Source organism: Astatotilapia calliptera, chromosome 7 (genome assembly GCF_964374335.1).
Source record: "Astatotilapia calliptera chromosome 7, fAstCal68.1, whole genome shotgun sequence".
Classification (NCBI taxonomy): Eukaryota; Metazoa; Chordata; class Actinopteri; order Cichliformes; family Cichlidae; genus Astatotilapia; species Astatotilapia calliptera.
The window spans coordinates 13,797,839-13,824,182 of NC_137428.1; the positions used below are offsets into that span (position 1 = coordinate 13,797,839).

General features: G+C 45.5%; 1 protein-coding gene across 3 annotated transcripts in view; it reads right to left on the minus strand.

The window, feature by feature from the left end:
* rph3aa (rabphilin 3A homolog (mouse), a) overlaps positions 1–26,344 on the minus strand; it is a 58,763-nt gene extending 32,419 nt beyond the window's left edge. For all 3 annotated transcript variants that reach the window (XM_026173048.2, XM_026173049.2, XM_026173047.2), the window contains exon 1: positions 26,142–26,344. In XM_026173048.2, the coding sequence (XP_026028833.2) occupies positions 26,142–26,329 (188 nt within the window). In that variant the 5' untranslated portion in view covers positions 26,330–26,344. The remainder of the gene's footprint in view (positions 1–26,141) is intronic.

Sequence of the window (26,344 nt, forward strand, 5' to 3'; positions counted from 1 at the left end):
CAGACGAGGGCGAAGACTCTGAGGCTGGGCCAGACGAGGGCGAAGACTCTGAGGCTGAAGCCGGAGCCGGACCAGGTGGAGCAGGAGCAGCTGATGCAGAGGCCGGACCGGGCGAGGATGAAGGCTCTGAGGCTGCAGCTGACGAAGCACAGGCTGGAGCTGCGGCTGACGAAGCACAGGCTGGAGCTGGTCCTGGCGTAGCAGAGGCAGAACCAGGTGACAGTGAGGCAGCCACAGGTGGTGAAGCAGAAGGTGGCCAGACGGGCTCCTCAGGCCCTCCAGCTGACGAAGCACGAGGCTGGACGGGCTCCTCGGGCCCGCCAGCTGACGTGGCGTGGTGCTGGACGGGCTCCTCGGGCCCGCCAGCTGACGTGGCGTGGTGCTGGACGGGCTCCTCGGGCCCGCCAGCTGACGTGGCGTGGTGCTGGACGGGCTCCTCGGGCCCGCCAGCTGACGTGGCATGAGGCTGGACGGGCTCCTCGGGCCCCCCAGCTGACGTGGCGTGGTGCTGGACGGGCTCCTCGGGCCCCCCAGCTGACGTGGCATGAGGCTGGACGGGCTCCTCGGGCCCCCCAGCTGACGTGGCATGAGGCTGGACGGGCTCCTCGGGCCCCCCAGCTGACGAGGCGTGGTGCTGGACGGGCTTCTCGGGCCCGCCAGCTGACGTGGCATGAGGCTGGACGGGCTCCTCGGGCCCCCCAGCTGACGTGGCATGAGGCTGGACGGGCTCCTCGGGCCCTCCAGCTGACGCTGAAATAGGCTGCACAAACTCCAACTCAGCCCCTGGCCCCAACCTGGCCTGGATCTCGGTCCCACAGTGGCTTAGCTGAGCCTCATGGCTAGCACTTCCAGTGCAAAATGTCTTATAATTTGGCTTCTTGGAAGCAAAGTTCATAGCATGATCAATACACTGGGATGCTAGGTAGTTGTGCAGAGGGATAAGATATTCCGTGGAAGACTTGGCTGGTGATTTTTCAGTCTTAGTCATTTCATAAACATGCCCATGAACCTTTAAGGCAGTGTTTGTTCCACTATTGTCCTTAGAAAAAACGCGTGGATTCAGGATACAATCACCCACCTCATGTTGCTGTGAGCCGTGGTGACGACCTGGACGCCGCCTCCTCCTGGAAGCGGTGGTTGTGGAGGCCGGCGCCGCTACAGCTGAGGTGAATGTAGCACTGGAAGCAGCCACCGGTTGAGGTGAGGGAAACGCAGCACTTCTCTGCTGCAGTGGCGACATGGACATGGAGACAGGTGAGAGACTGAATAAGCCGACTCTTACTCCTGTAGCCGGTGAAGGAAGAGCTGCATCACCGCAGGGCTGGTGTGATTCAGCCTGCACACTGGGCACCTGCTCAGACGATGATGGTGAGGCAGAGGAGATCGTGGCTGTAGCAAACTTCTTTAAATCTGCAGGCAGGCAGTCCATAAAACCTGGGTTAGCCGTGGCTATCCGGGTCAACTGAGCCCGAATAGCCTCCTTCTCCTCCCCCTGCTTCCCTGCACAGGAGATAATCCAAAGTCCACGAAGCTGTGTAACACGAATCTTGAATTCAAAAAAGTCACTGAAATAAATGTCCGCTGGGTCCAGCATGGTCAGGTCGTTCTGTCACAGTCTGGCGAGAGCAGACTGTATGTATTGTGAAGAGTGGACCCAAAATGCAGACACCAAGGAACTTGGATCAAAACTTGAGTAACAAAAAGCGAGCCGTTTAATGAGGCTGGCAGAAAAGGTACAAATAACGGGCAAGGCAAACAGAAATAAAACTAACATTAACCTAAACTGGGAGAACTAAACAAACAACATGGAAAAACCTGGACATGAAACCTAGAAACATGGCATGGAGAACATGGCGTGAACAACAGACGACCTGACAAACACACACTGAAAACAGAGGACTTAAATACACAGGAGGTGATTAGGGGAAGTGGAGACACATGAGGAAACAGCTGGCACACATGAACATAATGACGTCACAGTGGGAGAGTAAAACTGAACATGATGAACACAGAACACCAGACCTCTTCACAATAAAACAGGAAACATAATGAGACATAGACATGACAACCCGAACTTGACAACGTAAGACACAGACATGAAACGCATGAAGAGCAGGGGAGATTTAACATGGTTGGAAACACGAGGGGAAAATAATAACTAGAAACACTTAGGCATAATAATACTACATAATAAACTTGATAACAAATAAACTTAAGAAACCTGATAAGCTTAAACATACACTATGAACATCAAAAGAACTGAAACTCAAAACACTGGGTCATAAGACCCAGGACCGTGACAACTATGGGATTTCTTTTTATTTAAAGTTATATTTCGTTGGTATTTTTATCTTAGTAGTGTCTGTCTGCTGCCATCCTCTTGGGGCACATAGAACCAACCATGAATGAAAATATAAAACTTTCTCAAATCTTTTTTTTAACCAAGTGAAAACAGTATGGAGGTTGGGGTGATGGATGGGTCAACAAAATGCTGGAAAAGCATTGTCCTCTACTCTTAACCAAGAAAAATTTAAAAACCCATAGTATGATCTTTCCAATCCTCATAGCTGTCATTTATAATTGTCAAAATTAATTCAACCTTAATTAACAGAGTGCAAACTAGTTACATAAATTACAAACTAGTATGTGCATTCAAAGCAGTTGTGGGATACTTCGTGTGTGTGGGCCCTGCACTTTGTTTTCTACACTCACTGAAACAGAAGCTCCTTGTCATTTTAATCTCAATTAGCTTGGAGTAAATGGGTTCTAATTTTTTTAATTTAAGGTTATTTTTGTTATATCATGGGTAGTAGTGTTTACTGATTGGAAGGTTTGTGGATTGGTGACTGGCTCGTCCTGTTCATGTACCAACTTACTCTTGGCCAAATTGAAGCTGAACTCCAAGTGGCCCCTGATGCATATATACACCATGTAAATAGCACTTCTTTGCTGTAATGCTACAATATTTTACTGTTTTAAGAATCCACCATGATCCATCAAAGACCAGCAGGTGCCTTGGGAATATGGTGGGAGCACATAAAGTTCTCATGGCAGCCTGAAAGTACCCATATAACTCTATATAATGTATGTAATCTATAATCTATATAATCTATCTATATAATAAGAACAGACATGACATCTGTAGACTGACAATTTCAATATTCCTAAAACTACTATTTAGCTAATTTGACTCATCTCAATATTAAAATCAATCTAAATAGTACAATCAATATGCAAGAATTTGCATGCAATTTTATGCAATGCTATAAAATTTTCATTTTTGTGCATTTTTGTATAATTTCCAAAAAAAAAAATCCAATTCAAGAAAAGAATGACATGTTATTCTTATGACTAAATATCAAAATGGATTCACTTTGAACCAAACACAATGTGAGGTTTAAAGTATAGTGAGCAAAGAGCTAAGGGAGCTGACATTGAGCAATGACCAAACAGATGACATCAAAGATACAATCAGTTAAGATGACCTTTCCCTGACAGATGGCAGGTTACAGTCCACATCAATGTGTCAAGAGCTCAGTGACTCGAAAAGACCTCAGTGGCAAACTGCTGCTCATTTGAACTGAAAGGGACCTGCAGAGGTGTGTTGGTCACCTATAAGTGATGCTTCTGGACACATAGGAGGGAGTGTATTTATAGAACCACAAGAAACAAAGCTTCTGGTTCACAAGCAAAATTGCAAAATGTTAGGGAAGAAAACCCTACAAATGCATATCAGGTTACAAAGCCACAATCTGTTCCATGTTTATGATGAGAGAGATGATGTGCTTTCCTGAGAAAACCACATAAGAAGACCACACATCTTGAACTCCTGCCCTACACCAAGGACACATGTCACCACATTAAGCCTGGCTTGATTTAGAACTTTTTTATAGTGTAAGTTGACAGAGAGGTGAAATTGGCTCCAGGGATCACTGGCACTTACATGTACGTGTGTGTGTGTGTGTGTGTGTGTGTGTGTGTGTGTGTGTGTGTGTGTGTGTGTGTGTGTGTGTGTGTGTGTGTGTGTGTGTGTACACTGAGATTAGAGGTCATAACTTGTGAGGTGAAGCCAGGGTTAAGGACTCTATAATGATGGCGGAGAGTGACAGAGAAATTTAAATCTACTGTGCTGGAATAAAATATAAATAGTAGACAATAGGAATAAATGACAAACAGGAGAAATATATAAAGTCAAGAGGGATATACAAAATAAGAAAAATATATACAAACAACTATTGCTTTGGTTTAATAAATGCACAAAAATATGTGTTCATGTGTAGGGGTGGGTTTTTATAATCGATTCATCGATTAAAATCGATTCTGGCTTGGATAACGTAAAATCGATTCATTAAAATCCTGAATCGATTTTTTAATATAAATTTATTTTGTCCGAAATGCCAGAATCTCTGGTGACATCTCACAAAATTTCAAGAACCACCAAACAGTAAATGAGAGCAGGTACAGGGATTCTGCACATAGACTTAAACACACAGCGCGACCCGCGGATCAGAATCAGTTAGATGTCGCCTTTCTCACAGTCGGGGCTGAAAGCCGACAGCTCGCTGATCCGGGTCCGCGCTTTGTGTTCACGCCCTTTATGCGCTGATTCTAAAGCTGTTAGTTTGATCTCTCTCCAAACAATATTGACCGAACCAGCAGCAAAAGAAGATCCAAACGCTTCACATAAACATCGTCATGAATTCACTCTTTTACTGTTTTGCTTCCATTGCGATGCGCAGCTCTCTCTCTCTCTCTCCCCCCCCCCCCCCTCTCCCCTCCCCCCTCTCTCGAACAGTTTCGCTTTCTTCATTATTCTCTTGCTTGTTACACAAGTCTACTGTTGCTTACAGCGCTGTCGGCCGCTGTTTTTTCCCCTTTTACATTCTTCCGAAAAGAAAACCTCATTTCTGCTGTTCAATACTGAACAAATTGAAACTTTTTAAAATTATTCAAAATGCAAAATGCTTAGCCATGTCTCTAATAAAACCGCTGTAACGTCAGAGGTAATGTTGATTAATTAATGGTTTTCTTTCGTTTTTGATGTACTGCAGAATATTTTTATAAAATCCCAGGCCAGGAAAATCACCTACATGTTTTTCTGTGTTTTATCTTCAGCTACTTTGACACAAAGGCATCTGCTGTGATGCTCACACCTTGGATAAAGTCTTGAGAGTGTCAGCTTCCTTTTTATAGATACAAAAATATGTAAATGTCCTGATCTGAATTATATCTCTGACTGTCAAAATTTCCCAGATTTAAATCGAATCGAATCGAATTAAATCGAATCGTGGATCGAATCGATTCGGGACCTTGTGAATCGGAATTGAATCGATTCTAGAAATCAGTGACGATACCCAGCCCTATTCATGTGCTTGTTCATTCAATTAGCCTGCAAGTGTTACTTAAAATGCTTATAGGTCTTCTACAATCACAACTCTCGCCAGTTTCTTATTAACATTACAAGTACTGCATTACGTACTATAATAAACATGCATACACTTTTTCCCCGTGAGTTTCCGACATACGCGTGCCACAGACTTTATATTCAGAGTGAGTGGCCCAAAAGAAAACCATTGCAAACTGAAGCAAAGAAAAAGGAAACCCAAACAGTATCTGTGCTGGGGCCATAAAGGTCGTAGTCTTAGTCTGTTCTTGCAGTCAACTGGTCTCCCTTAGTTTTTGCTTCAGTATTTACTCATTATCCAAAAAGTACCTTTCATATTAGTTTTTAAACTACACATTAAATCACAAATTAGTAATCCATCACAAAACATGAAGATGCAAGCTCTTTTGGTTGTGTACAAACTGACACTTCTGTTTACTGCCATCTTTACTGTGTTAGAAATGCACAGTAATTGGAGTTATCATTTGTACCTGACTTATGGGTGGCTGTAGCTCAGGAGGTAGAACAGGTCACCTACTGATCGGAAGGTCAGTGGTTCAATCCCTGGCTCCTCTAGTCTGCATGTCAAGTATCCTTGGGCAAGATACTAACCCTAACTTGCTCTCCGATGCATCCATCGGAGTATGAATGTCGTTAGAAAGCACGAAGTGTAGATAAAGTGCTTGTGAGAATGGGTGTGATTGGGTGAATGAGGCATGTTGTATAGAGTGCTTTGAGTACTCCGTGAGAGTAGAAAAGCGCTATATAAGAATCAGTCCATTTACCATTACTTAGCATCATTCATTATCTTTCAGAGGGATGTTTTTAGTCACTCCAATGATTAGGATTTCACATAATAATGGATTGGATTTATATAGCCCTTTTCAAGGCACCCAAAGCGCTTTACAATACCACTATTCATTCACTCTCACATTCACACACTGGTGGAGGCAAGCTACGGTTGTAGCCACAGCTGCCCTGGGGCAGACTGACATCCCACAGATGTTCAATTGGATTGCCATCCAAGGAAATTGGAGGCCAAGTCAACACCTCAAATGTGTTGTTGTGCTCCTCAAACCATTCCTGAACCATTGTTGCTTTGTGGCAGGGGGCATTGTTCTGCTGAAAGACGCCACAGTCATCAGGGAATATCATTTACATGAAAGTGTGTGGTCTGCAACAATTCTTATATCCACATGGATGGCAGGATCCAAGGTTTCTTGTTAGAACACTGCACACAAGTTAAGTGAAGCACGCACATCCAGCTATCTAGATGATGTAAAAGAAAACGTGATGCATCAGACCATCAGGTCACCGTCTGGCATTGCTCCATGGTCCAGTTCTGGTGCTCACATGTTCATTGTTGGCACTTTCAGGAGTGGACAAGGGTGTGCATGGGCAATATGATTAGTCTGTAGCCCATATCCAGCTTGAGCTACAGTAGTCCATCTGTTGGATTGAACCATATGGACCAGCCTTCACTGCATCAGTGAGGTTTGGCAATCCATGACCCTGTCGCTGGTTCACCAGTGTTCCTTCCTTGGACTACTTTAGATCGATACTGACTACTGCAGATTGGAAACACCCAATAAGAGCTACAGTTTTGGTGATGCTCTGACCCAGTTATCTAACGATTAATTTTGCCATTGTCAAATCTGCAAAAAAAACTTACAATAATCCTTATTTCCTGCTTCTAACACATCAAATTTGTGGACAGAATGATGCTTCCTAATATATTCCACCCACTAACAGCTGCAATGATGAAGAGATAATCAGTGATTGTTGTATATAATACTTTTCTTGTCTTACTTACCACTCAAAGTTTTTATGACTAGAAGTCACATTTCACCACGTGTTCATTCAGTGCTTAGTTCTACACATTTTATCTGCTTCACAACCAAAGCCAGTGTAGACTCACCAAGTAGCCTAACATGCTTCATTTAACTCTTGGACATCTCAGTCAGCATCGGTGACAACCCCAACCCTGGGCAATCCCACTTTGCATTTTTCATTTTTATTGCATTGTTGTCTCTGAGTCCTGGCAACCAGGGAAAAAAGAAAAATATAATTCTAACTGACACACAACAAGAACTTTTTCCTCAAAAAGAGAAGTCTGTTTTGCTTTTCTCCAATTGAGGTTTAAGGTTAGGGTTGCCAATACCACCTATGATGACTTGAATCAATTGAAAATATTTGTCAGTACTGTCAAATAAAACCAGAAGGCTTTAAGATAGTAATGGAGTTAAATAAGATTAAGACTAAATGAGTTTCAAAGATTTCAAAGGGACTCCGGAGGCAGCCAACAGGTATCGACAGGCCAAGCGGAATGCGGCTCGGGCAGTGGCTGAAGCAAAAACTCGGGTGTGGGAGGATTTCGTAGAGGCCATGGAAAAAGACTTTCGGACTGCCTCGAAGAGATTCTGGCAAACCGTCAGACGTCTCAGGAGGGGAAAGCGGTGCTCTACCTGCACTGTGTATAGTGCTGGCGGAGCGCTGCTGACGTCGACTGAGAAAATTGTCAGGCGGTGGAAGGAATACTTCGAGGACCTCCTTAATCCCACTGACACGTCTTCCGAGGAGGAAGCAGAGTCTGGGGATGAGGGGAATGACCCGCCAATTTCCGGGGGCGAGGTCACTGAGGCAGTTAAACAACTCCTTGGTGGCAGAGCCCCTGGTGTTGATGAGATCCGCCCCGAGTTCCTGAAGGCTCTGGACGTTGTAGGGCTGTCCTGGTTGACACCCCTCTACAATGTTGCGTGGAGATCAGGGGCAGTACCTGTGGACTGGCAGACCGGGGTGGTGGTCCCCATCTTTAAGAAAGGGGACCGGAGGGTGTGTTCCAACTACAGGGGGATCACACTCCTCAGCCTCCCTGGGAAAGTCTATGCCAGGGTGCTGGAAAGGAGAGTTCGTCCGTCAGTCAAACCTCGGATACAGGAGGAACAATGCGGTTTTCGTCCTGGTCGCGGAACACTGGACCAGCTCTTTATCCTCTCCAGGATACTTGAGGGTGCATGGGAGTTTGCCCAACCAGTCTACATGTGTTTTGTGGACATGGAGAAGGCATTCGACCGTGTCCCTCGGGGTGTCCTGTGGGAGGTGTTGCGGGAATATGGGGTGTCTGGCCCATTGCTACGGGCCATTCGATCCCTATCCAACCGTTGCAAGAGCTTGGTTCACATTGCCGGCAATAAGTCGGACTCGTTCCCGGTGGGTGATGGGCTCCGCCAGGGCTGCCCTTTGTCTCCGGTTCTGTTCATAATTTTTATGGACAGGATTTCTAGGCGCAGCCAAGTGGCGGAGGGCTTTCGCTTTGGTGGCCTCAGAATCTCATCTCTGATTTTTGCAGATGATGTGGTTCTGTTGGCTTCATCGGGTGAGGGCCTCCAGCTCGCACTGGAACGGTTCGCAGCCGAGTGTGAAGCAGCGGGAATGAGGATCAGCACCTCCAAATCTGAGGCCATGGTTCTCAGCCGGAAAAGGGTGGAGTGCCCACTCCGGGTCGGGGATGAGTTCCTGCCCCAAGTGGAGGAGTTCAAGTATCTCGGGGTCTTGTTCGCGAGTGATGGGAGAAGGGAGCCGGAGATCGACAGACGGATTGGGGCTGCAGCTGCAGTAATGCGGACGCTGCACCGGTCCGTCGTGGTGAAGAGGGAGCTGAGTGTAAAAGCGAAGCTCTCAATTTACCGGTCGATCTACGTCCCTACCCTCACCTATGGCCACGAGCTGTGGGTAGTGACCGAAAGAACGAGATCGCGGATACAAGCGGCAGAAATGAGCTTCCTCCGAAGGGTGGCTGGCCTCTCCCTTAGAGATAGGGTGAGAAGTTCGGCCATCCGGGAGGGGCTCAGAGTAGAGCAGCTGCTGCTCCACATCGAAAGGAGCCAGCTGAGGTGGTTCGGGCATCTGACAAGGATGCCCCCTGGGCGCCTCCTGGGTGAGGTGTTCCAGGCATGTCCCACCGGGAGGAGGCCCCGGGGCAGACCCAGGACACGCTGGAGAGATTATATCTCTCGGCTGGCCTGGGAACGCCTTGGTATTCCCCCGGATAAGCTGGAGGAGGTGGCTGGGGAGAGGGAGGTCTGGGCCTCTTTGCTTAGGCTGCTTCCCCCGCGACCCGGCCCCGGACAAAGCGGATGAGGATGGATGGATGGATGGATGGATGGATGGATGGAGTTTCAAAGATGCAATGAGTCGAGTAAGACAAAATGTTAAGGTTGTGGGTTGTGCCATATTATATCCGTTGTTAGACCTTAAATGAGGTTAGCCAGCTCAGGAAGCCCAGGCACCCTCATCTACTACAACAGCAAAATCCCAGTTATTTATGGTACACAGAACATTCCCCAAGGAGCTCAAACACTCCCATCTGAATTAGACTGGAACATTTCAGCACTCCTATGTGCACGCACCCTCTTCTATTCAACACTTTCATCATCCCACTCCACGGCATCCCCCTGTTTATTATCCCTTTCCTCACACTGCCCCCACAGCTGTCATTTCTGTAATCATCACAGATCGCGTTGACTTCTTTACCAGCGCCCTCTGCAAAAGCTTCATCCTTTCACCCATTCATCATCATTTGTCCATCTATTTAGGCGGCTGTGCCATATGTCTCTCTTTTCCTCTGCTGAGGCTTGTCAGACTTGTGAAGTAGCAGCTTACAGAGCTTAGTTTTACAAAGACCCATCACCACCTACTTTATCCCCTGCCTGATGATTCTTCTTAAACCTTAACCCACATGCACACAAGCACCCCAGCCCTGTGTCTAACGACTCTTGGTAAAAAGCACAGTAATCTAGTCTCCAAATACCAACATTGGTGATTCAAAGCTTTGACACATAGCTGAAATGACTGTATTTAGTCTGCGTAGAAGAGGAATCAGCAGGACAAAAAACATATTCCTGTCAGAACATATTGTTTACAAGTAAACTGAGGGATGAAAGCAGGACAAGACAGTTTAGTTGCTCATGAGGATGCATTTCATTTTTTTTTTTATTTAGCCCTAGACTCTGGAATAACCTGCCACTTGATCTTTGTTCTGCAGAGTCTATACAGTCTTTTAAATCCTGTCTTAAAAAATCACTTTTTTTACTTTGGCTTCTAATTTGAGTTCAGTTCGAGTCCCACAACGTTTTTTACATTGCGCTCTATTATTCTATTTGTTTGATTTTGTTTGTTGTATTTATTTTTATTGATGCATGGTTTTATCTTGTTTGTTTAAACTAACGTAAAAAGCAAGTCAACCTCAGTAAACCTGTTTTTTTTATGTGCAACAGAAATAAAATTTGCGCTGACCTATTTTTGCCAGTGGAATATTCACTATTGTATGGAGTAGGATTAAATTTTTTACAGTTTTTCATGTTCCCCAGAGGATAAACCCACATACTTGTGTTGATTCCCTCAGTTTTCATTTAGTCCCACGATGGGGTTGACATGTTTTGTTTCAAGTGAAATGAGAACTTTATACATTTCAATTTAAGTTTGTTCATGGTACAAAAAGGATGCATTTATCTAAACTTCAATACAGCACTAACTTTAGTACTTTTAATTTATCAACCAAAATAATGCAATAAGTACTGGATGAGATTACATTTAACATTACATTTACACAGACATTCATGATCTCAGTATGATGAGTCTCCTGACTTTAGCGAGCCCCTTACTTCTCCTCTGACTGACATTGACATATTTAGTTTTTAGTGAAATATTTTAATACTTGGGGAAAAAAGCAGCTAAAAAAATTTAAATGTAGCTGTTCATTTTTCAAGTCAGGTCAGCTTTATTTATATAGCACATTTAAAAGACATCAAGTATCGGCCAAAGTGCATTTGTGATTCAAATATCAACTACTACTACAATGATCACATTTTGAGCAGATGTTCAGATTACCAAAACATATTTCACCAGAGTTTGGTGGATTAGCACAATCAGTTCCTGAACTAAATTCAGACTGTGTCCGTATCCCAACATTTACATAAGGCTAGATCTATGCATAGATTCAGTCCTCAAACTTAAATTTCATTATTACTTCTGGAAATAATGTGTACAAATATGTAGTGGTACATTACAACAACACAAGCAAAAAAAAAGTTGTTCATATTAGTACATTTCTTTAATTTAATGGCTCTCACAGTGCCTCAGAATGTTTTTGGGTAATGTACTGAACCCCAGTGAGGCATCTAATATTCCATTTGTCTGACAGATAAAAAGTGTTGTATGCATGGCAGTTATATAGCACAGTCTTACTCACTACTTAAAGCACTTCTAGCCACACATTTCACTGATAATTTACATAGCACTTTTATATGTACTATACCTTGTACCTTGTGTTCATGCAACCAACCAACAGAATAGCCGTTTACACTCATGTCTTAGGACTATTGGAGGGAGCCGGCGGAAACTCACAGAGCCACACAAAAATACCCCAGCTGACAAGGAGATTCAAACCTAGAACAATTTTTCTGTGAGATGACAGTTGTAACTACTGTGCCACCGTGCTGCCCGAATCTGTTTGGATTTATTGTCTGTTTGGATTTAGAGCATTCTGATAGCTTTAAGCATAAGACACCTACCATTCATTAAAAGGGTCATTTGTTGCATGTGTTCTTACTTCCTGTTTTCTCTTAGGTTTTTACACTAATAAGTATTTTTTATTTTATTTTTTATTGTCATTGTCAAAGAACAATGAAATTGCGTTTGGGGCTTCCGTACAACCCGTAAAAAAAAACAAAAAACAAATACCCCTTAAAACCCAAGTGTAAATATTTATTTAAAAATATTTATTTCAAAATATTTAAAAATACATTTTTATGCAACTGCAGCATATATCTAAAAAATATGTTGTCATTGGCAGGACTTTTTATTAAATTAAAAGCAGATACATGGAACAGGAAAAAATATCGTATCGGCAGCAGTGTGTATACACTGTGTTCAGTTCACTGTGGCTGCCGTGTGTGTGTGTGTGTGTGTGTGTGTGTGTGTGCGTGCGTGCGTGCGTGCGTGCGTGCGTGCGTGTGTGTGTGTGTAAGAGCACATGCCCATATGGTGAGCAAAGAGTGGAAATCACAGTTTCTGTCTATGTGTAAACACCAGGGGCAGCACTGAAACCATTAAACTGAGCAAACCAGAACACGAACGTCAGACTTCCCATGTCTGTTTCTCATCTGCGCTATCTCTCACACTGCTTACCTTAATGCAAAAGAGGTTGGTTTAAAAAGGGTGGCAAAGTTATAGATACTTTTAATTTTCAAGCCAAGATTGTTTAGAAATCCATTAAGTCCTCAGAAAAGAAGAACATGATCTTCCAATGAAGCTGTTTTTCTTTGCGTCATCAGATGCAAACTTTCTTCCCCATGCCCACCAATTAAGGATTAATTTTTCAATGCATTTGAGAGAAACGCTTGAAAAGCAGCAGGTAACATCTATAGAAATGAATTGCTGCAACAATTTTCAGATAATGTGCAGTTTATTTTAAATCCAATTGATTTGTCTTTTGGATCTTACCGTTATCTCGAGAACTGGTGATTTCAGACAAAAAGATCGCTGTGAGAGAACAAAGTGAGCTTTTCAAAGTTGGCTATTTCTCAAGAGCTGAATTTACTAATTCAGCTGAATGACAAAGAGATTGACTGTCTGACAAGAGAAGAGGTGCTACAGTAAAACTGTGAGTCCAGAGAGAAACTATTGTCTAGGCTAAGAATGCTATTTGTTCTTCACATATTCTGTTCTATTCTATTCTTAGCAACAGTGGGAAGGAATAACCTATAAACCTATATAAATATTTATTCACAGAAAGAGAACTCTGATAAAACCAGGCTTAGGGAGATGCAGCACAGTTGAATTGTGAGAAGAAAGAGAAGCAGGAAAAAATAAAGTGAGAATTAAGAGAAAAGCGCAAAACACAAATGTGGCGGAGGCGTGGCCCCGGGCGCAGCTGCAGGGGAGGAGTGCAGCAGAAGGCTCAACAGGGCGGCGCTGCGAGGCCGGTAAGAACAGCTGATGGTGTTTATGTACTGATGATGGTTTCCCTCCGCTGTTTTTATAGTGAGACGGGGAGGGGCGGCCAGAGGAGAGATCAGCTGGGCTCGTGAGCTGTCAGACTGTACGACTGAGTCAGCTGTCAAAACTCAAAACTCAAAGCTTCAATAAATGTGGAAGTTGGCAGTACATACCTGTGTGTGCGTGTGTCTGTGCCTGGTGTATTCCACAAGTGGTGCCGAAACCCAGGAAAGTGCCGGTGGGGGAATGCCCGACCCACAGGCCGCGCCACCCGCCCAGCCTCTGCAATTCTTGGCGCAGATGCTAGCGGAGATGGCGACGATGAGCCGGGATCAGGCGGCCGACCAGCGTGCCCACCTGGCCGCGCTGCAGGAGCAGACGGACCGACAGACGCAAATTCTGGAACGGCTGGTCGGGGCCGCTGCCACGCCGAAGCCCTCGCCACTGTCGGTGGCGGTGCCCCGGATGGGGGACGGGGACGACCCACAAATTTTTTTGGAGACCTTCCGTGCCACGGCGGAGGCTTGCCAATGGCCGCGGGAGGAGTGGGCTCCGCGGCTGCTCCCCCTGCTGTCTGGGGAGGCACAAACAGCGGCCCTGAGTCTGCCTCCGGCGTCGAGGAGCAGCTTCCCGGACGTGAGCCGGGCGGTGGTGGACAGGCTGGGGCTCACCGCCGAAGACCATCGCCGGCGGTTCCGGGCCTGTCGGCTGGCTACAACGGACCGACCATTCGCCTGGGCCCGGCAGCTGCGCGACGCGGCGGTGCGCTGGCTGCAACCGGGGGCATCGGAGGGCGAGACGAAGCTGGTGGACAAGGTGGTGCTGGAGCAGTTCACGGAGGGGTTGCCAGCGGAGACGGCGAGATGGGTCCGGTGCCACCGGCCCGCCAGCTTGGAGGTAGCAGTGACGCTGGCGGAGGACCACCTTGCCGCTGGAGCAGGGGAACCCGGGGACGCCGGACGGAGGCCGAACAAACAGGCCCCGGCCCCGAGGCGCCGTGTGCCGGCACCAGGGCAGGCCGAGCGGCTGCCGGCGCTGAGCCCCACTAACCCGTTCGCGCCGTTGATGCCGTCCAGGGGAGCCGAGCCAAGTGGAGCCGCCCCCGAGCCACGGAGAGCAGCACAGACGCCGGGGCCGGAGTGTTGGAAGTGCGGGCAGCCGGGGCACCTGAGGAGGGATTGTCCGCTTATGGAAGTGGGGCAGGTGTTCCGCGTTGCTGGCGCCCCAGCACCCTCCCCCGGTCCAGGAGGGACATACAGTATTCCGGTAAGGACTCGAGGGGGTATACGCCAGGCGTTGGTGGACACGGGCTGCACGCAGACCCTCGTACACCAAAGCTTGGTTCGCCCCGGGGCATTGCTGGAGGCAGAATGGGTGGAGGTGAGGTGTGTGCATGGTGACGTTCACAGGTATCCCATAGTGCCGCTGTTATTAAAGTATAAGGGCAAAATGCATAGAGTAACGGCGGCGGTTAGCCCGCGCCTGTCGCACCCCCTGATTCTGGGTACCAATTGGCCGGGGTTTCATCAGCTATTGGGGCAGTACGCGGGGGTGCGAACACGACCGGAAGCGGGGTGTAGCGTGTGCGCGGCATTCAGCGGTGACGCGGGGTCGTCCGACACCGACTCCGGGGGGGAGGAGCCGGCGGGTCCCTCACGGGACGTCCCGCCGGCCCCGGAAGTGTCCCCCATGGGTGATTTCCCACTGGAGCAGTCTCGTGACGGCACCCTACGCTCAGCCTTTGACCAAGTGATGGCTATTGATGGTCACGTGGTGCGCCCTGAGGCCGCGCAGACCTACCCGCGTTTCGTCTTATTAAACGACCGGTTATATCGAGTGAGTCGTGACACTCAGACCGAGGAAACACACACCCAGTTGTTGGTGCCGCAGGGCCGCCGGGAAACGCTTTTCCAGGCGGCCCACTATAACCCCATGGCAGGGCATATGGGCTACGAGAAAACTCTGGAGCGAATAACGGCCCGATTTTATTGGCCGGGCATCCGAGCGGATGTGCGCCGCTGGTGCGCGTCCTGCCCGGACTGCCAACTTGTTAACCAGCCGGCCATACCGAAGGCGCCGCTGCGCCCTCTCCCCCTCATTGAGGTCCCGTTTGAGCGCATCGGCATGGACCTCATCGGGCCGTTTCACCGGAGTGCACGCGGCTACCGCTTTGTGTTAGTCCTGGTGGATTACGCAACGCGGTACCCGGAAGCAGTTCCGCTGCGCACCATCTCTGCAAAGAGTGTGGCGCAGGCACTGTTTCAGGTCATCTCCCGAGTCGGAATCCCGAAAGAGATACTGACTGACCAGGGCACGTCGTTTATGTCTCGTACACTGCGGGAACTGTACGAATTACTGGGCATTAAATCTATTCGGACCAGCGTCTACCACCCTCAGACTGACGGGCTGGTGGAGCGGCTGAATAAGACTTTAAAGTCCATGATTCGGAAGTTCATTAACGAGGATGAACGCAATTGGGATCACTGGCTAGACCCTCTGTTATTCGCAGTGCGGGAGGTGCCCCAGGCCTCCACGGGATTTTCTCCCTTTGAACTGCTGTTCGGCAGGAGGCCACGTGGGGTGCTCGACCTGATTAAAGAAAGCTGGGAGGACGGTCCGAGCCCCGCCAAAAATGAGATTCAGTACGTGTTGGACCTGAGAGCAAAACTCCACACTTTGGGGAGGTTGTCACGGGAGAATTTGCTCCAGGCTCAGCAGCGTCAGCAACGCCTGTATGACAGAGGGGCTAGACTCAGGCAATTCTCACCGGGAGATAAAGTGCTTGTGTTACTCCCTACTTCCAGCTCGAAGTTGCTCGCCAAGTGGCAAGGACCCTTTGTGGTCACACGGCGAGTCGGGGACGTGGACTATGAGGTCGCTCGGTCGGACAGGGGAGGAGCCACGCAGATTTATCACCTCAATCTCCTCAAACAGTGGAGAGAGGCTGAAACCGCTTCTCTGGTGAGCCTGGTGAAGGAGAGAGATGAGTTGGGGCCTGAGGTGCCAAATTCTATCATTCCCGCCTCCCTCCCTTGTGATGACCATCTCACACAGGCCCAGAGAGCGGATGTTGTCGCGTTGCAACAGCGTTTTGCGGACGTGTTCTCCCCCCTGCCCGGCCGGACGTCCCTCATCGAGCACCATTTCGTGACGCAGCCTGGCGTGACGGTGCGTTCACGGCCCTACAGGCTCCCGGAGCACAAGCGAAAAATCGTGCAGAGGGAATTGGCGGAAATGCTGAGGATGGGAGTAATAGAAGAGTCGCACAGCGCCTGGTGTAGCCCCATCGTTCTGGTGGCGAAGAAGGATGGGTCTATACGGTTCTGTGTCGACTATCGCAGGGTGAACGAAGTGTCACGCTTTGATGCCTACCCCATGCCTCGGGTCGACGAGCTCCTGGACCGGTTAGGCACGGCCCGCTTTTTCACGACACTGGACTTAACCAAGGGCTATTGGCAGATTCCCTTGTCTGCCGAGGCCAGGGAGAAAACGGCCTTCTCCACTCCGTACGGTTTGTACCAGTTCGTGACACTTCCGTTCGGCCTGTTCGGGGCCCCGGCCACTTTCCAGCGTCTCATGGACCGGGTACTGCGTCCGCACGCAGCGTATGCTGCCGCCTACCTGGATGACGTGATCATCCACAGCGACACCTGGGCGGAGCATGTGCTGCGGGTGGCCGCGGTCCTGGAGTCCCTGAGGGGGGCGGGGCTCACGGCCAATCCGAAGAAGTGCGCGGTTGGACGGAGGGAGGTGCAGTATCTGGGGTACCACCTGGGGGGCGGGCAGGTGCGTCCACAGGTGGAGAAGACGGCGGCTATCGCATCCTGCCCGCGCCCCAGGACGAAAAAGGAGGTGAGACGGTTCTTGGGGTTGGCGGGTTACTATCGTCGCTTTGTGCCGGGGTTTGCGCAGCTAACCAGCCCCCTGACCGATCTCACTCGAAAGGGTGCCCCGGATCTGGTCCAGTGGACGGGGCCGTGCCAGGCGGCGTTTGTGCAGGTGAAAAAGGCTCTCTGTGGGGAGCCGCTGCTTCACACTCCTAACTTTTCCCTCCCTTTTGTTCTGCAGACTGACGCCTCGGACAGAGGGCTGGGAGCCGTTTTGTCCCAGCAGGTGAGGGGGGCTGACCGCCCTGTCCTGTACATCAGCCGGAAGCTAGCGGAGCGCGAGCGCCGGTACAGCACCGTGGAGAAGGAGTGCCTGGCCATCCGGTGGGCGGTCGGCTCCCTGCGCTATTACCTCCTGGGACGCTCATTCACCCTCTGTTCGGACCACGCCCCGCTGCAGTGGCTCCACCGCATGAAGGATGCCAACGCCCGGATCACCCGGTGGTATCTGGCGTTGCAGCCCTTTAAGTTCAAGGTGATCCATAGGCCGGGGGCGCAGATGGCGGTGGCCGATTTTCTCTCTCGCTCGCGGGGGGGAGTTGGCTCGGCCGGACGGCTCCCCGGCCTCGAACGGGCGGTGGGGGTGTGTGGCGGAGGCGTGGCCCCGGGCGCAGCTGCAGGGGAGGAGTGCAGCAGAAGGCTCAACAGGGCGGCGCTGCGAGGCCGGTAAGAACAGCTGATGGTGTTTATGTACTGATGATGGTTTCCCTCCGCTGTTTTTATAGTGAGACGGGGAGGGGCGGCCAGAGGAGAGATCAGCTGGGCTCGTGAGCTGTCAGACTGTACGACTGAGTCAGCTGTCAAAACTCAAAACTCAAAGCTTCAATAAATGTGGAAGTTGGCAGTACATACCTGTGTGTGCGTGTGTCTGTGCCTGGTGTATTCCACAACAAATTACAAGAGAGAAAAGTTAATGATATGCAGTAGCAGGTATACATAAATGCATCTGGACTAAAAAGGGGTAGGTGGAGAAGAAAGGAAGGAACAGCTCGTCCTGCTTTCACACCTCAGTCTAGGAAGGCCCACAGCAACTTATAGTAACATATTGCTCAGGGTCACCTGCACTATAAAGCTTTATTTTAGGCCATCTGTTTCTTGAACCCAAATAGGGAGCTGGTTCCATGGGGGAGTAGCCTGATAACTAAAGATTGTGCCTTCTTTCTTGCAAACTCTGGGAACCAGATGTAAGCCTACAATCGGAGATAAAATACTCTACTTGGATTATATGATATTTAGAGGTTTTTAAGATATGATGATCATTCAGGGTTAGGTGTTCTATTGACTAGCTTAGGAATGGTAGCTGCATCCAGTAACAACTCATAGACGAGAAATGAACTTGGTGCACTACAGGGAGTGCAGAATTATTAGGCAAATGAGTATTTTGTCCACATCATCCTCTTCATGCATGTTGTCTTACTCCAAGCTGTATAGGCTCGAAAGCCTACTACCAATTAAGCATATTAGGTAATGTGCATCTCTGTAATGAGAAGGGGTGTGGTCTAATGACATCAACACCCTATATCAGGTGTGCATAATTATTAGGCAACGTCCTTTCCTTTGGCAAAATGGATCAAAAGAAGGACTTGACAGGCTCAGACAAGTCAAAAATAGTGAGATATCTTGCAGAGGGATGCAGCAGTCTCAAAATTGCAAAGCTTCTGAAGCATGATCATCGAACAATCAAGCGTTTCATTCAAAATAGTCAACAGGGTCGCAAGAAGCGTGTGGAAAAACCAAGGTGCCAAATAACTGCCCATGAACTGAGAAAAGTCAAGCGTGCAGCTGCCAAGATGCCACTTGCCACCAGTTTGGCCATATTTCAGAGCTGCAACATCACTGGAGTGCCCAAAAGCACAAGGTGTGCAATATTTAGAGACATGGCCAAGGTAAGAAAGGCTGAAAGACGACCACCACTGAACAAGACACACAAGCTGAAACGTCAAGACTGGGCCAAGAAATATCTCAAGACTGATTTTTCTAAGGTTTTATGGACTGATGAAATGAGAGTGAGTCTTGATGGGCCAGATGGATGGGCCCGTGGCTGGATTGGTAAAGGGCAGAGAGCTCCAGTACGACTCAGACGCCAGCAAGGTGGAGGTGGAGTACTGGTTTGGGCTGGTATCATCAAAGATGAGCTTGTGGGGCCTTTTTGGGTTGAGGATGGAGTCAAGCTCAACTCCCAGTCCTACTGCCAGTTTCTGGAAAACACCTTCTTCAAGCAGTGGTATAGGAAGAAGTCTGCATCCTTCAAGAAAAACGTGATTTTCATGCAGGACAATGCTCCATCACACGCGTCCAAGTACTCCACAGCGTGGCTGGCAAGAAAGGGTATAAAAGAAGAAAAACTAATGACATGGCCTCCTTGTTCACCTGATCTGAACCCCATTGAGAACCTGTGGTCCATCATCAAATGTGAGATTTACAAGGAGGGAAAACAGTACACCTCTCTGAACAGTGTCTGGGAGGCTGTGGTTGCTGCTGCACGCAATGTTGATGGTGAACAGATCAAAACACTGACAGAATCCATGGATGACAGGCTTTTGAGTGTCCTTGCAAAGAAAGGTGGCTATATCGGTCGCTGATTTGTTTTTGTTTTGTTTTTGAATGTCAGAAATGTATATTTGTGAATGTGGAGATGTTATATTGGTTTCACTGGTAAAAATAAATAATTGAAATGGGTATATATTTGTTTTTTGTTAAGTTGCCTAATAATTATGCACAGTAATAGTCACCTGCACACACAGATATCCCCCTAAAATAGCTAAAACTAAAAACAAACTAAAAACTACTTCCAAAAAGATTCAGCTTTGATATTAATGAGTTTTTTGGGTTCATTGAGAACATGGTTGTTGTTCAATAATAAAATTATTCCTCAAAAATAAACTTGCCTAATAATTCTGCACTCTCTGTAGTGTACCCATAGAGTATGAAGACATCTAAAGTCCTTTCAGTTTCAACTGCATCTTTTAGTGGTGAATGCTAATTTTTGGTAGCTAAGTTAGTCACTTTTCTATCAAGGCTCTTCTTGCCTCTTGTCTTTGTGTTAGCTTGTTTCTAGTGCAATGATATGGAGGTCTCCTGACGTGTTCTAGTAATTACAAAACAAGGAACATTCCTTGCAAAAGCATATGAAGTATTTAATTCAATGCATCTGTTCTTCTGGAATCCATTGGCACTAGGACCCCTGTATGTAGGGTTTGTTTGTTTTTTTAACTAAATAAGCAACCCAAATAACAGTTTGTTGTTAGTTGATGCACAGATCGCTGGTGGCATATTATGTGTTGGACATTTTTGCCCTGAGGCTCCTGAAATAATATTTGGGTCATGCAAGGGACAGACAACAGCAGCACATAAAAGTGTCATATCAGTTTTCTGTTTACAGCTGTGCTTCTGTTAGATAATCACATCTGCCCACCTATTCTTCCTGTCTGTGAACAATTTAAGTGTGCTCACAGTACACAGCTAATCAAACAATCCTAGCCACAGTGGATTTGTGCAGCACATCTGCTGTTCCTGCTGTGTTGAGACAATTCCCACTGAAAACAATAATGCCTCAGCTGCAGAAATGAGGAAGAGTATAACCAATTCAATGGTCAGTATTGCTACATGCTCCAGTGAATGAGCTCATGTGGAAACAGCCCCCACTGGAAGTAATGGGAAATCTGAAATTCATCAGTTTCAATTGATTGTTGTAATGGATTAGGGCAAAATGGACACGACCCCTACCGCGGCACCAATTTATCATCAAAAAGGCGATTTCACTCACTTAACTGGAATGGTGCAAAACATATGGCAGCTGTTTATTTTTTACCCTAAAACATACAAAAGATTTGTGCCCTATGAATGCATTTGATATTTATTAGATGAGGTCCTAAGTTGGAGAATGAAGATGTCTTAGATACTCTGCCATAAGCTAATGCTGCAGCATTTCTCTTGTAATCAGTTTTAGAGTAAAACTGTAACATTGTCTCTTAGACTTTGCAATAAAATGTCTGCATGTAGAAATCATAAGTCAGGTTGCAACAAACTCTAAGGGAACTCTACTAATGGTAGGTTAATTTACAATTATTTTATCATTAAAGGCTGGAACTATAACAAAAACATATCTTTTCATTAATTTCAGCTGGTATCAATACTCAACAGTTTTGTTTTTATTTACCATCTCTGTAGTCCTACTAGGGTTTTATTTTTTTTAGTTTGTTTATTTTTCTGTGTTCATAGGCAGGTTGACATATACTTATGCTCTCGAGGCATTGGATTTTAGGAAATACAAGCTTCTCAGGGTGGAAGATTTTTTTAGTTAGTCAGTATTATTGTTTAATATTTAAATTATAACAACTATAATATCTCCAGATATCCGCAAAAGCACCTTTATTCTCTGACCCACAAGGCAACCTCTGGGGCCTTTGTGCCAAAAACTGCAGTTCTTCTAATGGGCATTTGATGTCAGTTTCAAGAGCAAGTCAGTCCCCATAGATGCCCATGTTAAACTGCACAACTAAAATAGCATTAAAAAGCATGTATACAGCCTGGTAAAAGAAACCATTTTGGTAAATGGAATGATTCTTATATAGCGCTTCTCTAAATGGTAATGGCCTGTATTTGTATAGCGCTTTACTTAGTCCCTGTGGACCCCAAAGCACTTTACACTACATTCAGTCATCCACCCATTCACACACATTGTAACCACAGTTGCCCTGGGGCACACTGACATAGGTGAGGCTGCCAGACACTGGCGCCACTGGGCTCTCTGACCACCACCAGTAGGCAACAGGTCAAGTGTCTTGCCCAACGACATAACGACCAAGACTGTCGGAGCTGAAGCTCGAACCGGCAACCTTCCGATTACAAGACGAACTGCCAACTCTTGAGCCACGATCGCCTGTACTCTCCTAGAGCACTCAAAATCCTTTATACAACATGCCGCATTCACATTTTTTATGCTTAAGTTTTATACTTAACTCTATTATCTATCTTAACTTTATTAGGAAATAATACTTTGACTAATACTTTGGCTTGCTGTGAAAAATTTGTGCACTTATTAGCATTACATTTTTTGTCTCTGTGTTGCACCTGTATAGTTTATGGATTGCTTACTAACCAAGCTAGCTAGTTTTAGCTCAAGTCCACCCTGTCATCCAAATATTGTCACTTCTTGTTCCTGAAAACCAATAAACACAACTGCAAGTCCATCATTGTTATCAGCCCGTACTCAGAGCCAGTGTCAGAATACGCACTGTATATGAGTACAGAGACCAGAACTCTAGAGTTGTCTAGTCTCTGTGCTGTAATGTGATCTGAAACATGACTGAAACTATCCTACGTATCATGCAAGTTAAACAAAAAATGTCTGAAGCTGGTCAAAAAGGACTTTTTCAAGAATCTTAGTAAACACAAAATGCACACAATTTTAAGTGAAAGTGTTTATTATTGAAGGGGGGAAAAATCCAAACCTACATGACCCTATGTGAAAAAGTGTTTGCCCCCTAAACCTAATAACTGGTTGGGACCGCCAGGACTTAAAAAGCCAGTCCAAAGTCTTCATTTTGTTTTTATTAAGAGGTGGACTTGCTGGTGTGTTTTGAATCATTGTCCTGCTGCAGAACTAGGTCATGAACAGACTGAACAGTGCCATTCTTCTTCAAGATGTTTTGGTAGACAGCACAATCCATAGTTCGATTTACCACAGCAAGTCTTCCAGGTCCTGAGGCAGCAAAAGAGCCTCAGATCTCACTACCATCACCATATGATGTTCCTTTTCTGAAATGCTGTGTGGGAGTCAAATCTTTTTGGCTCTTTTTGGGGGAGGGGTTGGCTAATGTGAGATGAGCCTTCATGTTGTTTCTGGTCAGGACTGGTTTTCTCCTTGAACCCATGGATGACATTTTTGCCCAGACTCTTTCTTATTGTTGAATCATGAACTCTGACCTTAACTGAGAAATCTGAAGCCTGCAGTCCTTTATTGTTGTTCTGGGTTCTTTTGTGACCTCCTGGTTTGAGTGCCATTGGAGTAATTTTGGTAGGCCGGTCACTTATTGGAAGCTTCACTGCTGTTCTTTTTTTCTGTTTTGTGTATAATGACTCTCACTGTGGTTCAATAGAGTCCCAAAGCCTTAGAAACATCTTTGTAACCCTTTTCAGACTGACAGATGTCGGTGACTTTATTTCTCAGGTATTCTTTAAAGCGTGATATGAAGTGTTGCTTTTTGACGTCTTTTAGCCTGTTTTATTTTGTCAGACATGTTCTATTTAAGTGATTTCTTGACTCAGCAGGTCAGGCCTGAATGTGTTTAATGAAACTGAGCTCAGCTTTCCAAAGCATGTGGTTAATCACAGTTAATTCATGATTTAACAAGAGGGGCAATTACTTTTTCACACACGAGCAGTAGGCTTGGATAACTTTTCTGAATTCATCAATGAATTCATCATTTAAAAAATGCATTTTGTGTTTACTCAGGTTACCTTTGTCTAATAATAAGAATTTGTTTGATGATCTGAAACATATAAGTGTGAAAAATATGCAAAACACTATGAGGAGGCAAACACTTTTTCACACCACTGTATATACATATACATATGCGATGATCATTAACAGAAGATAATATTCACCTCCTTTTCTTTTTTTCTTTTTTAAGACAGTACGAGAGGTATTTGGTAATAATAAGTTATAAGTTATTTTGTACTTCTGTCCAGCGCTTTGGTCAATGTTGCTGTTGTAAATAAATGTGCTATATAAATAAAACAAACTTGAACTTTGAACCTTTCCCCCTCCTCACTCCATTCATCCCAGACTGAACAGAAATGAGCATCCTCACATTAACCGCACCCACTCACATTTACACCTCCCCTCTTTTCTTCACCAGCTCTGTGTTGTCTTGTTGTTTGTCTAAGTATTTAAATCCTGTGATGTACCACTCTAAATGTATTCCTTAAAATACTGCTCACAAAAAAGAGAAACAAAACTGCTGTCAGATCCCTCAATAGATGGTGGAGACCAAAAAGTGAAACAAAGTTTAGAATGTCTGACTTACATTACGTTTGTAGATACAAAAAAACAAGTGAATGAAAATGTTTCCACTGCATTAAAGGTGCAAGCATTAAAAAGCAGGTATTGCTGGTTAAGATAGCTGTAACTGACCTTATATTGACAACTCTTTTATCACCAAACTGCTTTACTGCAAAAAGCAGCTTTCAGGACAATTAGGTATCGAATGGAAATGTCCCAAAAAACACAGACGCAAGAAAAAAAGCCAAGCAGTAAGATGGTTTTCCCCTGACTTCAGCAGTCAGGGTGTATAGAGCTAACGTTGACCATTTCTCCTCAAGCACATTAGCCACATCAGTCAGGACCTGAGAGATCAGCACCCTGTAATCCACAGGCATCCATCTCGTTCAAACTGCAGCCAATGCACCTGATTTCAAGGCTTTTCAAGGGATTTTTAGCAGGGATTATAGGCTGCATGGGAAAGAAGAGGGGGCTCAATGAACCCAACAGTTAGAGACAATAGAACGAAGATTAAAGAAAGTTATAGTATTGCTTATCAATTTTACACAATTCTACATAAATTTTCCTCCTCTCCTTTCATCTCTGTGTCCTCAGTGTTGACTTCTTCAGTGTCACTGCATATTACACACTAAGTTGTGGGTTCATTCCCTCTGCAAATAGATGGCAGAACCAGCCCAGTTCTCAACTGCTGTGAGATTATTGCAAACTCTAGATTGATTTCTCAAACTTATCATTACAGTATCAAGAATATTAAAAGATAAGAAAACTAGCTAAGACAGTAGAATAGGTAACTTCAGCTAAGTTAACATGATACAGCTAGCTAACACCCATAGTGTATAGGAGACTATCTAGAGGTTATAGTGATAAAATAGAGTAAATTAACTCAATGAAGTGTGGAATTACAGTGCCTGCGTCATTTTATTGACTGCTGCAGCTGTCTACCATAATCATTATCAAAATGATCATTATCTGTGTTTATATGTTTAACATTTCAGAAATCACTCAAAGAAAATTCTGAAGTGGAGTACAGACTGAAGGGAAAGCCCCTACCACCTAAAAAACATACCAAATATAATAATATAATTATATATTATATATTATTATATTATATATCATATATAATAATTCATTAAAAATGGTGGAACATTTATGCCGGCTCTGTCCAACACTAAACTAAAATAATAAATAACAGATAAAAACAGTGTTGCCCTTAAAGCAAAAATTTTAAAGCAGTTTCCATCCTCTAATGTAAACCATGACTGGAAAGGCTTGTCATGAGTAGTTAGTGTAAAAGAGGATAAAACACACTTGACTGCTTGTCTACTAAGCTTTTACATATTACAGAGCCCGACTGACTGGTTTTAGCTTATCACAGCTACACCATTGTTAAGTCAAATGTCAGCCAGCAAAAAACAAGAATTTGTAGTACAGGCATTAGGTAATTTGTTTAGTCAAATGCAAAATACAAAAAATAAAGAAATATTTTTGAAATATTTATCATGTCTATATTAATGTAATGTCATATAACTGTATTAAAATGAATCCAAAATATGCTAATATGGATAAAGAATTTTCTAAACTTATAAACTGGTGTCAGAGCTTTTACATTCTTTTATTATTTAAAAGAAAAAAATCAGAGCTTTTAGGAAAATATCTAAATTTAAGTGTTTTGAGTTAGCACTCATTTTTTAAAGACTGCTTGAATAACATTTAAAGTAAACCAGAGACTACGCAAAATTCAGAGGTAGCAGTGAAGCAAGGAAGAAGTAAAAGAAACAAAAATGAAAAAAAAAGTCTAAACTAAAAGCTTTCCAAGGTCATTTTCTTCTTCTCATTAAAATACATGAAAGAGGGTGTGAGGACTTACCTGAGGTGTTCAGACAGATGTTGTGTTGTTCTTTTTTTCTGCCAGGAGCAGGCTGCTTCAGTGTGACACAAGGTATAATGCCAACAGCACAGCTTCAGCATCCTTTGTATCACTATCCTCACTGACAGCCTCCTCAGCACACACACACTGTAGTAAGAGCATCGCCCCTCCTCCCTTTCTCTCTTCATTTCCCCTTCTCTCTC